This window comes from Crinia signifera, chromosome 11 (genome assembly GCF_055691185.1).
Source record: "Crinia signifera chromosome 11, ASM5569118v1, whole genome shotgun sequence".
NCBI lineage: Eukaryota > Metazoa > Chordata > Amphibia > Anura > Myobatrachidae > Crinia > Crinia signifera.
The window spans coordinates 123,206,789-123,221,383 of record NC_139227.1 but is presented as its reverse complement, the minus strand read 5'-3'; the positions used below and the strand labels follow the sequence as shown (position 1 = coordinate 123,221,383).

At 45.0% G+C, this 14,595-nt stretch overlaps 1 protein-coding gene across 4 annotated transcripts in view; it reads right to left on the bottom strand.

Annotated features, from left to right (window-relative positions):
• The window catches only part of LMO1 (LIM domain only 1), a 126,725-nt gene that overhangs the window by 20,282 nt on the left and 91,848 nt on the right, over nucleotides 1-14,595 (bottom strand). For all 4 annotated transcript variants that reach the window (XM_083164645.1, XM_083164646.1, XM_083164647.1 and 1 more), the window contains one exon: nucleotides 7,821-8,034. In XM_083164645.1, coding sequence (XP_083020771.1) covers nucleotides 7,821-8,034 — 214 coding nt within the window. The remainder of the gene's footprint in view (nucleotides 1-7,820; nucleotides 8,035-14,595) is intronic.

Sequence of the window (14,595 nt, the reverse complement as noted above, 5' to 3'; positions counted from 1 at the left end):
CCAATTGCTCAGATAAACTGTGAATGCCTATAAATATTACAGATGTGGCTTTAATGCACATATTATAATACGTGACTGTATGAGTATAACAGCAACAGATATGCACGGTGTATCTTACTGAATGCATGCTAGATGCACGCCATAACACATGCAAGGAGACGCGCAATAAGGAGCGCAGCTACTTATTAGGTTGACACAATAAGCACTGATAGCAAACGAATGCACCTATTTATATGGATGTGACTATAAGATATTATTGATAGGATTTGAAGATAGAAGTGGTATACTAGGCCGTACGGCAGGTCACCACCCTTTCTCTTATCCGATACTTACCTGGTTTATGGGCACTTTTTGAATATGGTGTACACATATAAATAGTGATAAATCACCCTACGAAAAGGAAATACTAACCTCGTGTTATACATTATATTCAAGCCCATTTAAGTGCCAAGATCCAGCTCACGTGCGATTCTAATAACGCACTTACAGGAATAATGCTATTCAAGCTTGTATCAATATAGCACACAATCCATGGTGGTAATAATACAGTGAAGGTGTCACCCTTATTTACTACCTAATACAGTAATAAAGACAAGACGATATTAGCTGCAGAATTGGGAATAAAAACCCATTTATTATTACATTTCAATTTGCATTATGTACCATACTTACCTGAATCACTAACAGGAACTATTTCAGAAATATTCTACACTAAACGGCCAACAGAGTAAAATTTTAATCTTTCTACAAATTTCTTTTTCTCTATACCTATCATTCTTCTTATTTTAATATTTTCGCCATTATAATCCCTGACACAGGGAAACATATTATCGGGTCAAACATTATTTAATAAATATAAAAAATTTAAAAAATGACCTTTTGAATAATGATGACCTGTAAGTGATACTTACCATTAGAAATTATTTAATAAAGATTTACTGTAATTTTAGTCTAACGTTGACAGTTGACATTGTGTGAATTAGGAGTGCGTCATAGTGAAACTGATTTGCTTTCTCTTCTCCATATGAATTCATATTTTCTAATCAGTAGACAGCACCCTTAACCTAGGAGGAAAGTGTTTATATATAATAAACTTCCCATAGGTGGGCATATTGCCATTCACATACAAAATAAATCCATATAAACATCCTACGTACTATATATGGTGCGGGTCGCTTACTCTATCTGCCCCATAGTGCGGTATAGACATAGTTGCCTACTCTCCTGCATTCTGCAGGAGACTCCCTGACATAGCAGCAATCTCCCTCTCTCCCTCATTAGTCTAGCAATCTCCCTCATGTCACCTAGCCCACATTACACTGTTACATCATAGTTACCTCCCCTCCTGCATTCTGCAGGAGACTCCCTGACATAGCAGCAATCTCCCTCTCTCCCTCATTAGTCTAGTAATCTCCCTCATGTCACCTAGCCCACATTACACTGTTACATCATAGTTACATCCCCTCCTGCATTCTGCAGGAGACTCCCTGACATAGCAGCAATCTCCCTCTCTCCCTCATTAGTCTAGCAATCTCCCTTGTGTCACCTAGCCCGCATTACACTGTTACATTTTTTGGGGAAAGAAGGAATGAGAGATAGATACATTTACATTGAATCATCAGCACCATTTCCCAGCACTGTACAAGTATAGTATCTCTTACTAACTGCTGTGGGGATCATCTACATTTGGATATAAGACATTATAAAAGATTCCTCTCAGATGTAGCAGTACACACCAATGATTCTAGGTGCCACGTTCACAATCTCTTTTCAAAATCTCTCCGTATATATGGGACTAGACACACCCTGTGGGTGCAGCATGACAAGCCCCCTCAATGGAGCGCTGCACAAAATTCTACTACCAACTATAATCTCCCTGAAACTAGTTTTCAAAAGTAGGCAAGTATGGGAATAGATCAAGTCTGAGCGCTTTAGGTGACATCAAGGTGCGCCGTGTGCCCCAGATAGCACAGACATGCGACTGCGGTAGCTGTCACAATTATTCAGCGCCGGCGCACGTAATAAGCATTGATATGAGTTTTTATCCTTCTGTTTTCGCACATTGGATTACTAACACAGAATAATTTCCCTTTATAGAATGATGGATCAAGACTGAGAACAGAAAGAAAATGTATCTTATTTACAGAAACATGATACGAAGATACACGGACAGGGGTCTGTTTTGCCAAAGCTACAGTTGTGTGTGTGTACCGTTATCACTCGAAGCTCCGGTTGTGTGTGTGTGTACCGTTATCACTCGAAGCTCCGGTTGTGTGTGTGTGTACCGTTATCACTCGAAGCTCCGGTTGTGTGTGTGTGTACCGTTATCACTCGAAGCTCCGGTTGTGTGTGTACCGTTATCACTCGAAGCTCCGGTTGTGTGTGTACCGTTATCACTCGAAGCTCCGGCTGTGTGTGTGTGTACCGTTATCACTCGAAGCTCCGGCTGTGTGTGTGTGTACCGTTATCACTCGAAGCTCCGGTTGTGTGTGTGTACCGTTATCACTCGAAGCTCCGGTTGTGTGTGTGTACCGTTATCACTCGAAGCTACAGTTGTGTGTGTGTGTACCGTTATCACTCGAAGCTCCGGTTGTGTGTGTGTGTACCGTTATCACTCGAAGCTCCGGTTGTGTGTGTGTACCGTTATCACTCGAAGCTACGGTTGTGTGTGTGTACCGTTATCACTCGAAGCTCCGGTTGTGACACTGGCCCCAGAGGACAGGAAGTGCCCCTGAGATCCCCAGGTCAGGGGTGATAGTACCTGGCATCACTGCCCACACCCACGCTCCAGCTCTGGACCCTCCACACTATCCGCTATGAGATGAGACCCTGGGATTGTTAGAATGTGGCCCTCGCTGTGTAGTCTGGGGCTGGTTACAGGTGAGTACAGTATATGCTCGTTATTTGCCTAGTTTTGTGGGAAACGGCACAGGAGGTCTAATAATGGTGCTGTCCGGGGATTGTAGCAGATTACAGAATTTGCCATTCATTTCAGTGGGGTTTCCAAAATATTTCAATGAATTTGCCACACACACTATACAGAGAGTGACCGGCCAAAATAATGTGGCTCTATTTCTGCAATTTTTTTTAAGTTCCCACAACACAAAAGCCCGGTCACCCAGGCCCACCTGAAGTCTCGCCGGCCCTGCAGAACAGACACAGCTCACTCATTATCAGTTCCACATTTAAAAACAAACCAACAGACTTTTAAAAAATATGGGTGTGGTATGGGGCCCAACAGTCGGGATTCTGCCGGTCAGTATACCGACATTGGGATCCCGACTGCCGGTACTCCGACAGGGGGCAAGCGCATCAAATGTGCTCGCCACAGGTTTAATTCTTCCTCTATGGGGGTTGTGGACCCCCACAAGGCCGAAGAGCCCCTGGATCTCGACTGTCGGGCATTTAACAGTTGTGATTCTGATGTCGGTATAGTGACCGCCGGAATCCCTTTGCATATCGCACCCCAACTAGACATAAGGTGCGATATGCAAAGGCATGGTAAAACATTTCACATGTTAACATTCTGCACATACAACATGTTTAATGTCGGCATTATAATGTTGACATTAGGACTACATCCCCTACTGCGGAGCTATTGTATCTAGCAGCAAACGATGTATTAGTGAATACTTCTCTTTTTGTGATGACGAGTCGGTATGCCGACACGCTTCTCACTTTTACACTCTTCAATAACGCTGCCAATAATAAACTAGAGCATAATAAGAACATTTTCAGTGCCGACTTTTATATGAAATCGCGGCACGTCTAAGATCTAATCGGGGCATTTAGCAGCCTTAAAAATTCTGCGTCTCAGAAGCCGTCGTTGCCTCCCTCTATTACCCTCGCTGGGAAGGAAAAAGGTTTCCGCAGCCTCGTACAGCATAAAACGACAAGGAGTTGCTACGCTTGACACTTTTTAAAAGTCTATCACTTGATGTAAAAATAGAGCGAGGTCTTTGTGCAACTTCAGATCCCCGCGATACACTTTAGATATTAAATCACACAGAGAAACTTTTATAGAGTGGAAGAGAAAAAAAAAGGGTAGCAATTTTGGCGATTTTTTTCCCATTACTTGAAGTGTTAACGGCCTTTATGTACAGTGCGGCAGAGGTAAATCTCGCTTACAATGCCCACATAATACAGCCTCTCTGCCAGCGCAGCCTCCTGGTTACGCTATGCTGGGATAATGCCTGGGCGAGACACAATTACCCTATTTACACTGACAAAATGTACTTTTCAAGCCGCAGCGGAGGGTGCCCCCCCCCAATATGTGGCGCTCAGTCTAGGGTGTATGGTTGATCTGTGATTGCATAAATGAAATAAAAAATGCAGTAAAAAATAAAAAAGTTAATAAAAAATGTAAGAAATAAAATGACGGTAATAATGAAGCCGAATCGTCCCCAATAACGCCATCCTGAGATGCATTAGAAATCGGGGGCCTAGCAACACTGCTACTGCCGCTGCTTGTGACACATTAGCACTCCTGGTATAAGTGACCTGATTCAGGCCTGTTAGCAAGGCTGAAAGATGGACAAAACCATTTGCAGATGGACAAAACCCTGCTGCACTGTAGGTGGGGCAGATGCAACATGTGCAGCGAGAGTTTTGACTTCATAACATGCCACTCCCGTGGTCCCACAGCATCTCTCCATCTTTATGATTGGTGGATAGATTCAGCCATCCTCTAATCAGCATGCTGACAGCCATAGACTATGATTGCAGGATTGGAGGCAGGTAGGGAATGCTGCAGTCTGATTGGTTGATAACACCAGCCTTTCACCAATCAGCATGCTGATAGCCATTCACTGCAGCGGCTGGGAGTATGCTGTGTGCCCGCTCTGATATTCTGGGTGCCGGAAGGCCACCTGACAGTCAGAATTCCAATGGTCATTACACCGACGTCGGAATGCCAACTGTTAAAACCCAAACAGTCGGGATCCTGACTGGCAGGGGCTATTCTCCCTTGTGGGGGTCCACGAACCCCATAGAGGGGGAATAGAATACGTGGCGAGCATAGCGAACCACCAAGCCCTCCATGTCTCTCTGAGTCCCGGCAGTCGGGTGGGACAGTGGGATGGGGGCATGATTCAGATGTGGTTGGAGGTGCACCATGAGGCACAAAGTTCTGTGCGTGCAAGACAGCATCAGAATGTCAATGATTGACAGGCAAGTCTGTGGGTGCCTGAGGACTGGTCCGTACATCCAGATGGTGTCTGATTGGCCAATTACAGAGCATTCCGGAGCTTGCTATGTCTAGCGGCCCCCGAGAGAGGCCAATGGCGGCTGCTTCTGATGCCAGCAATAGACTGCAGCGGATATCATATATATTTGCTGCAGTTCCTTCATGGCACTTTCAGGGGAACATTAATATTTGTGTGAACCCAGCTATGGGCTGGTTGTACGTACACCTGGCCTGGCGCCTACACAACTGGCGCAGAGGAGCACATTCCTCTGACATCATAACAGCTCATTAAACATGCAGGTCTTAGAGGTTGCGGTTTGGGCGCACATGTGCTAGGCCCCATCGGGCGGCTTCATGCAGATGAATGATTATCCGGCACAGGCATGGATGGACTGGAGGTGACTGGAGCCTGCGTTCCGCCCTGTGCCTTTGATTATTACAGTTTACAGGCAGGGTGATAATATCTTCTATTCATTCCGCACAATGCCTGTGGGGCCCCTGGGGGACCTGTGAGGGCAGCCACTTATTTCTAACCTCAGACATTTGTTTCCAGGCTGTCAAAAAGGGCGTGAATGAAATTGCTAAAAAAATAAAAAATAATTCCCCTGGTTATTGTGAGGCACCGCTGGGCTTCCATTGCGCCCCGGACGAGGCAGCGTGCATCTGAGCCAATTAGTCTCTGAGGCTGTGTCCTTATTAATACATGTGGTGGTGGGATAACGGGACAGGGGGATCTGTGAGGTGTGGACAATGCGGTAGGGTACGGATCCGGACAGAGGGTATTAATCATTTATGGACATCCCCTTGAATGCGTAATAATGGCTATCATTCTGCAAAGGACACAGATCGTATATCCTGTCTTTCTGAAATGTCAGGGTCTTATAGGAATCTGTGGTATTAGTCTCATGTCAACATCTAAGACTGCGCACGAACACTTTCCATTAAACCGCTCTGGGCCCTGGGGCTACGTTGCAGTTAGTTGGAAATCTTGTTACTTTATAAGCAGGTTGTACACCTCTGGTAAACACAGCGGGCCTGTTCCTGACGGGTGCGATGCAGCGCTGCTGTCTGCTTCTCTTACACGTATTGCAACTGCGCCCTTGTGTAAATGCCCCTACAAGCTATTTCCTGGCAGCATTGTAGGCCCGGAGCAAAGCAATGTACAGAGATGACTTCCATCTACTTGCATGCAGACAGCCATTCATCAATCCATGTGATGGACAACCATCGATAGTTTTAGCTATTGACGGTCATCCATTCACTTCAACTGACTGGCCTATAGGCCAATCAGAATGTGGAGGCGGGGCTTAAGGGTTGTCAGGGGCGGGGCTATGCTCTGTGTCCCGGCACGTTGAAAGAATAAAGATAAAGAAAAACATTGTTTCCGCTGTGCCATCGATGTAGTAAATCTATCTTGTTCTCCCCCATTGAAGGCAAAAGTATTCGACATCAGCCATGAACCATCGATGATTTCAAAATCATCGATGGTCGATGGCCATCGCTAAGAAAACTGTCTAGCGGCTTTGTCATTAACAATCAGAGCAGCCAGTCAGTGGCCCTTATTCACTACTGATCACATCTCTATCAGTTCAGAACTTGTTCTTGCAATCACATTCCAGTATTGCGAAAGCCTCTGTGGGATTGACAGGTGAGGTGTTCGGGGGGAGGGACAGGGGCGGATGGCGTTGCAGGATACAGGGATAGGGAGGCTATGGATGCAGCTTTTTTGGCATCACAAACTGCCCTGCGACAGTCATGGCCACCCAATTTTGTGGCATCTCCCGGATTCAGCCGCACATAGATATACAAATGTCGGATATCAAACTGATCTGCGCAGTCTCCTGATGCATCCTACAGTACTTGCATCTAGATTTGGGTTGTGTGTGTTCAAACTGAAATCTAAATTGCAGTTTAAAAATAAACCTGCCTAATGTGTAGGCTACATGCATTAGCAGCCAGTATTTACCCTGCACAGAAACAATATAAATGTATTTGATCCCCTTGCATGGCAATATGGTTTGTTCCAGACACAGACTTGCTTGCTTTTTTTAATTACAAAGATGATGGTCATGGATCCTTTACTTTATGTTTATTTCACTTTGTCTCCATCAAACACGTTAAAATCACACCACATCCCATACTAGTCGCATCATTAGGCCCTTGCCATGATTGGCAAAGGGGCTTGGCTAAAATAACATGATTAGCATAGAATTGAGTCATTGGGTCCCGCCCTAGGAAGTGGGCAGAATGCGGGAGGGGTGCACCCTCTTACAGGACTGCAGGGCGCTACCAGGAAAACTGGGTGTCTCCTGCATTAGTAGTCAGCAAACTTCCATGACCCCTAGACAAGTAACATGGAGATCATTATCTTTCACCATAATATTCATAAAATTCATAGGATGAAACGTACGTTGGTCGTTCTATCTCGTACATGCCATTGGTGAATATTTATACACCCCTGAAGAAAGTCTGGAGGCAGGATGAAACGTACGTTGGTCGTTCTATCTCGTACATGCTATTGGTGAATATTTATACACCCCTGAAGAAAGTCTGGAGGCAGGATGAAACGTACGTCGGTCTTTTTATATAAAGCACACATTGGGTGATGAAACCACTGTGATATTCTTTTACTCACCTCAGGTAATCTCTGCGACAGAGAATGAGATTTGCTTTTGTGTAGAGCGTGGACCCGACCTCTCCCAAGCGACAGTCGCAGCAGGCACATTTTAGGCAGTCTTCGTGCCAGTACTTGTCCAAGGCCTTCAGCAAGTATCGGTCTTTGATTTTGCGGTTGCAGCCAGCGCAGCCTTTCTGTTTACCTTTGGGCTGGACCGAGAGCATCGGCACTCCTAGAGTTGGAGAGAAATGGGACAGAGAAGGTAAGTGGAAACGCTTCTTCACAGTGGTATAATAAAGCCCACATATTATTATTAATAGTTTCTTCTATAGCGCATACATATTCAGTATAGTTTGAACATTCACATCGCTTTACAGAGTATAGTTGAACATTCACATCAGTCCCTGCCCCAGTAGAGCTTACAATCTATATTCCCTACCACATGTACATGCACACACACACACATAATTGTAAATAATTGTACAGATCATACAAATTACCACATAAATAATTGTACAGATCATACAATTTACCATATATTTTTCTGGGAACATTCCCAGATAGCGCTGCTATTCCCCCCTTCCCCCCCCCCTTCCCACCATCCGTACTGCCCCGTATATATAACACATGGTGGGGATAGAACCCATGTCCTCAGTGCTGTGAGGCAGTAATGTAACCATTACACCATCCGTACTGCCCCGTATATAAAACACATGGTGGGGATAGAACCCATGACCTCAGCGCTGTGAGGCAGTAATGTAACCATTACACCATCCGTACTGCCCCGTATATATAACACATGGTGGGGATAGAACCCATGACCTCAGCGCTGTGAGGCAGTAATGTAACCATTACACCATCTGTACTGCCTTGTATATATAACACATGGTGGGAATAGAACCCATGACCTCAGCGCTGTGAGGCAGTAATGCTATAACCATTACACCGTCCATACTGCCCCGTATATATAACACATGGTGGGGATAGAACCCATGACCTCAGCGCTGTGAGGCAGTAATCTAACCATTACACCATCTGTACTGCCCTGTATATATAACACCTGGTGGGGATAGAACCCATGACCTCAGTGCTGTGAGGCAGTAATTTAACCATTACACCGTCTATACTGCTCTACATACTGTATGATGTTTATTTTAAAAAAAAGTACAGTTCCCTTGGGTGTAATTCACAAAGAGGTCTAATGCCCAAAACCTGACAATATGGTTCACAATAGAGTGAAAATGTAAAACTAATCCAAAGTAACTTACCAAATTAGTTAATAGCACCTGCGTATGACCACAATACATCTATTACACCCTATACAGATACAGGACACTTATACATCTATAACATCCGGAGATACGCAAAAATGTGCATATTCGCCTCTGCGCAGTTTGTGCTATTTTCGGCTGTATAAGGGGAGACAGACCCAAAGACAGAAGGATATGGAAGATCAGCCCGATTATCAGTTAACACGGCTGGAAACAATTACAAGGTTTTGTTTTTTCACTCTTAAATCTAAGTAAAAGGGCCATAATTAATAAATACATATTAGGAGAATTTGGACGGCGTTGGGAACATTACATCGGCGGAGCGGCGCTAAGTGCATCCTCCTCCCAGCTTAAATGGAAAACGTTTTAGAGCTTTTTAAACTTTCAAGGCTCCTATTCATTATGCCACTTCTGTTTCAAATACTTATTTGTAATTTATTACGTCGGGTCGTGCTAAGTAAAAAAAAATAAAAAAAAAAATCCAGCAAATTGCTTTGGTGTCAATGAAACTTCCTGTTCGAATGTTCGTTTCAGCCTCCGAAAGGACAAATAAAGTCTGTGTAACAAACGCAGTAAACACTAATAGTCTATCCATACTTGACATTTTGTCGGAGTATTAAAACGCAGCCTCGGGCTGATACTACTTGTGATGAGAGCACCCTTCTCAGCCGTAATAACTGACCTAGTGAAGCTAAAAGCTTAGGACAACAGCACTTAAGACGGTTTCGCACAAACAGTGAAGTATTGATCCATTTCATAACAAAGTAGCCTCAAAACCATGGAGACGGGTCAGAAAAAAAACCTCTTAAGGCTGTAAAAGTGGCTTTTCTCCAAATCTCCACGGCGCAGCTAATGATTGAAAATGCCACTCATTTACACTGTCTCTAAGTACGCATTTGCCTTCCTCGCTACTGCAGTTAATGTATTTAAATGGCAAAATAAATATATTCTCTGGCTGTTCGAGTCGTGTTAAACAGCGCTGCCCCTGACCTGCATTACCCTCCCAGAATCCTCCTCCCCAATTTACAGGCAGCAGAGTGCTCAGATCTTTATCTATGACAGGGACAATTAAATGTGGGCAGCTGTATGGCCCAGATGGATAGAGGAATAGAACTATTAATAATAAGCCACCGATTATTAATTAAATTACACCTATTTTCACCAAGACTAGACACAGTATCCTATATGAGGCTGTACCAACCAGTGGTGTAACAATGGCACTACAGACCAAGCGGTGGCTTGGGGGAAACGGCGCAGTGGGGGCGCATGGTCTGCAGATTCCAATGGGTCTGGTCGTCCATGTGGAATCTGCTGAAAATGTCCCTCCCAAAATGGCCACTGTCTTGGAGGAGACAGATGCTAGGTGTCCTACTGGGCAGATGGATAGATGCTACAGGGTCTACTGGGTAGCGTATATAGATACTTGAAAGTTATGGATTCCAGGTAGTGAATATATATTGCCCCTGGCAATGAGCATGTAACCACTGGTAATGAGCATGTAACCCCCTGGCAATGAGCATGTAACCCACTGAATGACCTGTGCTTTTTTTTGTAGCCAGGCATCCCAATGATTCTAGAGAGACACCTCTATGCAGCAATCCTTAATTGTATGCCCCATGTGATTGCCATGGTTTATTTGAACCATAATAGCGCCTTAGTTAAAGTTATGCCTATAGTTGTGGCCTAGATAATTTATGAACAATAGTACTGCCCTAGTTCACATAATGTCACGTTGTGGAGTTGCCGGTACACACTATTAGACACAGTATTCACAATTCATATTATGACATGTTCCAATTTTATATTATGTGGTACTACTTTATATTGTGCCACATTACAGTGCCTTAGTTCATATTATGCCATACTATAGTGCCTCTACTTTATATTGTGCCACATTACAGCGCCTTAGTTCATATTATGCCATACTAGAGTGCCTCTACTTCATATTGTGCCACATTACAGTGCCTTAGTTCATATTATGCCATACTATAGTGCCTCTACTTGATATTGTGCCACATTACAGTGCCTTAGTTCATATTATGCCATACAAGAGTGCCTCTACTTCATATTGTGCCACATTACAGTGCCTTAGTTCATATTATGCCATACTACAGTGCCTCTACTACATATTGTGCCACAGTACAGTGCCCCAGTTTATATTATGCTCTGCTATAGTGCCTCTACTTCATATTGTGCCACAGTACTGTGCCTTAGTTCATATTATGCCATACTATAGTGCCTCTACTATATATTGTGCCACAGTACAATGCCCCAGTTTATATTATGCCATACTACAGTGCCTATAGTATGGTGCCTCCAATTCATACTGTGAAACATTACAGTGCCCCAGTTCATATTATGCCCTAGTATAGTGGGGGAAATTTACCAATATGAAAAACCTAGTTTTTTGTATTGGTATTTCCCCTACGACTGTTTCAGTCGTATGCAAAGTCGTGTTCCGGAGGGGAATGTACAAAGCAGTCATATATGACTGTTTTGTAACCCTCCGATGTCGTATTCATTCGTATTAGCGGCACATATATACGGCCGCTAATACGAATTTTTCTAGCAGTCTGCACGGATCTGGTTGCAGAGTGTAAAAAAAAATAGAAAAATAAATAAATATAAAAAAAAACGGCGTGGGGTCCCCCCCACAGCCGAAATCAGCACCAGGCTGACAGAGCCTGGAGCCGGTAATTAAAAATCAGGGAACCCGACAAATAGGGGTTCCCTGATTTTTAACAACCAGCCCCAGGCTCCTGCTCTGGGGCTGGTTCCCAAAATACGGGGGACAAAATGAGTAGGGGTCCCCTGTATTTTAAGAACCAGCCCCAGGCAAAACCAGCCAGCAGGGTAATGCCACAGCCGGGGGGGGAGACTTTTTATGCAAGTCCCCCCGGCCAAAACATTAACCCTCTGACCAGTCAGCCTGGCCAGGAGCCCTGGGGGAGTGGGGACCCCCCCAATAAAGGGGTCCCCCCCTCCAGGACTTACCTGACCAGGCTGAAGCCTGGTGCTGTCCCCGATGCCCCTGGGCGGTGGGCATCGGGCTGATTCAAGTGTAAAAAAAAGATGAAACTATTGTTTTTTACTGTGGCACTACAAGTGCCAGCAAGCCTCCCCAGCAAGCTGGGACTTGGAGAACCACAAGTCCCAGCCTGCTGGGCATTAAAGGGCCCGCTGGCACTTGTAGTTCCACAGTTAAAAAAATAGTACACAAAACACACTGACACAAATTTTAAATAAAAGTTTAATACACACATCACACACACACTGATACTTACCTATCTTGATCCCGTCGGTAGGTCGCTGGCTCCGGTGTCGGCGGCTCCGGCGTCCTGTCTGAAGAAAATCCATGGTGGACCTGTGGAAGGAAATCCTACTCACCAGGTCCTCCATGGATGGTCTTGTGTCTTCTGTCTTCTTTTCCAGGGCTTATTTCTTTATCTTCTTTCTTCTTCTTTACGCTGCCGGGCTCTCGGGACTTTCAGAGCTTCAGAGATGTTTCCTCCTCGACGTCTGGACTAAGAATGAATTCTAGCCAATCAGGAGCCGCCTAGCGGCCAATCAGGAGCCAGTAAAGTCAGCTCCTGATTGGCTAGAATTCATTCTTAGTCCAGACGTCGAGGAGGAAACATCTCTGAAGCTCTGAAAGTCCCGAGAGCCCGGCAGCGTAAAGAAGAAGAAAGAAGATAAAGAAATAAGCCCTGGAAAAGAAGACAGAAGACACAAGACCATCCATGGAGGACCTGGTGAGTAGGATTTCCTTCCACAGGTCCACCATGGATTTTCTTCAGACAGGACGCCGGAGCCGCCGACACCGGAGCCAGCGACCTACCGACGGGATTAAGATAGGTAAGTATCAGTGTGTGTGTGATGTGTGTATTAAACTTTTATTTAAAATTTGTGTCAGTGTGTTTTGTGTACTATTTTTTTAACTGTGGAACTACAAGTGCCAGCGGGCCCTTTAATGCCCAGCAGGCTGGGACTTGTGGTTCTCCAAGTCCCAGCTTGCTGGGGAGGCTTGCTGGCACTTGTAGTGCCACAGTAAAAAACAATAGTTTCATCTTTTTTTTACACTTGAATCAGCCCGATGCCCACCGCCCAGGGGCATCGGGGACAGCACCAGGCTTCAGCCTGGTCAGGTAAGTCCTGGAGGGGGGGACCCCTTTATTGGGGGGTCCCCACTCCCCCAGGGCCCCTGGCCAGGCTGACTGGTCAGAGGGTTAATGTTTTGGCCGGGGGGACTTGCATAAAAAGTCTCCCCCCGGCTGTGACATTACCCTGCTGGCTGGTTTTGCCTGGGGCTGGTTCTTAAAATACGGGGGACCCCTACTCATTTTGTCCCCCGTATTTTGTGAACCAGCCCCAGAGCAGGAGCCTGGGGCTGGTTGTTAAAAATCAGGGAACCCCTATTTGTCGGGTTCCCTGATTTTTAATTACCGGCTCCAGGCTCTGTCAGCCTGGTGCTGATTTCGGCTGTGGGGGGGACCCCACGCCGTTTTTTAATTTAGTTTATTTTATTTATTTTTACACCGCAGCCTGCACGGATCTGACTGATCCGTGCAGGCTAAAACGAGAATACGACAGGAAAATGGTGTTCTATTTTTCTGCCGTATTTTCGTGGACAAAAGCAGCCGTATTTTCTATACGGCTGCTTAGTAAATCAGGAACCACCATTCTTTTGAATGGTTATTTCTGTCGTATCCTATCGATGGTGTAGACATTCGTATTTGTAAATACAAATACAAATGTTCCATCCCTAGGACTACGAATTGTTGTATTTGGGGATAGAAAATCCCGAAAATACAAATTTGTAAAAAAAAGGTGTATTTCTCCCTACGAATACACCTTTTTTCTACGAATCCATTTTGGTAAATTTCCCCCAGTGTCTCCACTTTATATTGTGTCACATTACAGTGCCCCAGTTCATTTTATGCCATACTACAGTGCCTATACTTCATATTGTGTCACATTACAGTGCCCCAGTTCATTTTATGCCATACTACAGTGCCTATACTTCATATTGTGCCACATTACAGTGCCCCAGTTCATATTATGTAACATAATGCCATACAGTATATTCTGTACCACATTACAAAGAGCAGGTCCAGGAGCAAATGTAAGTAAGAGGCCCCTTTGTATTTACCAATGGGGAAACAGTTATATAATATATGTAACAGGGTTAGGTATATAACACATGTAACTGTGACAGGGAAGGTGGCCCCTCTCAGCTCTGGCCCCATAGCAGCTGCACCCCCTGCACCTATGGTAGCTACACCCCTGTGTATAACACATGTTACTGTGACAGGGAAGGTGGCCCCTCTCAGCTCTGGGCCCCATAGCAGCTGTACCCCCTGCACCTATGGTAACTACACCCCTGTATATAACACATGTAACTGTGACAGGGAAGGTGGCCCCTCTCAGCTCTGGGCCCCATAGCAGCTGTACCCCCTGCACCTATGGTAGCTACACCCCTGTATATAACACATGTAACTGTGACAGGGAAGGTGGCCCCTCTC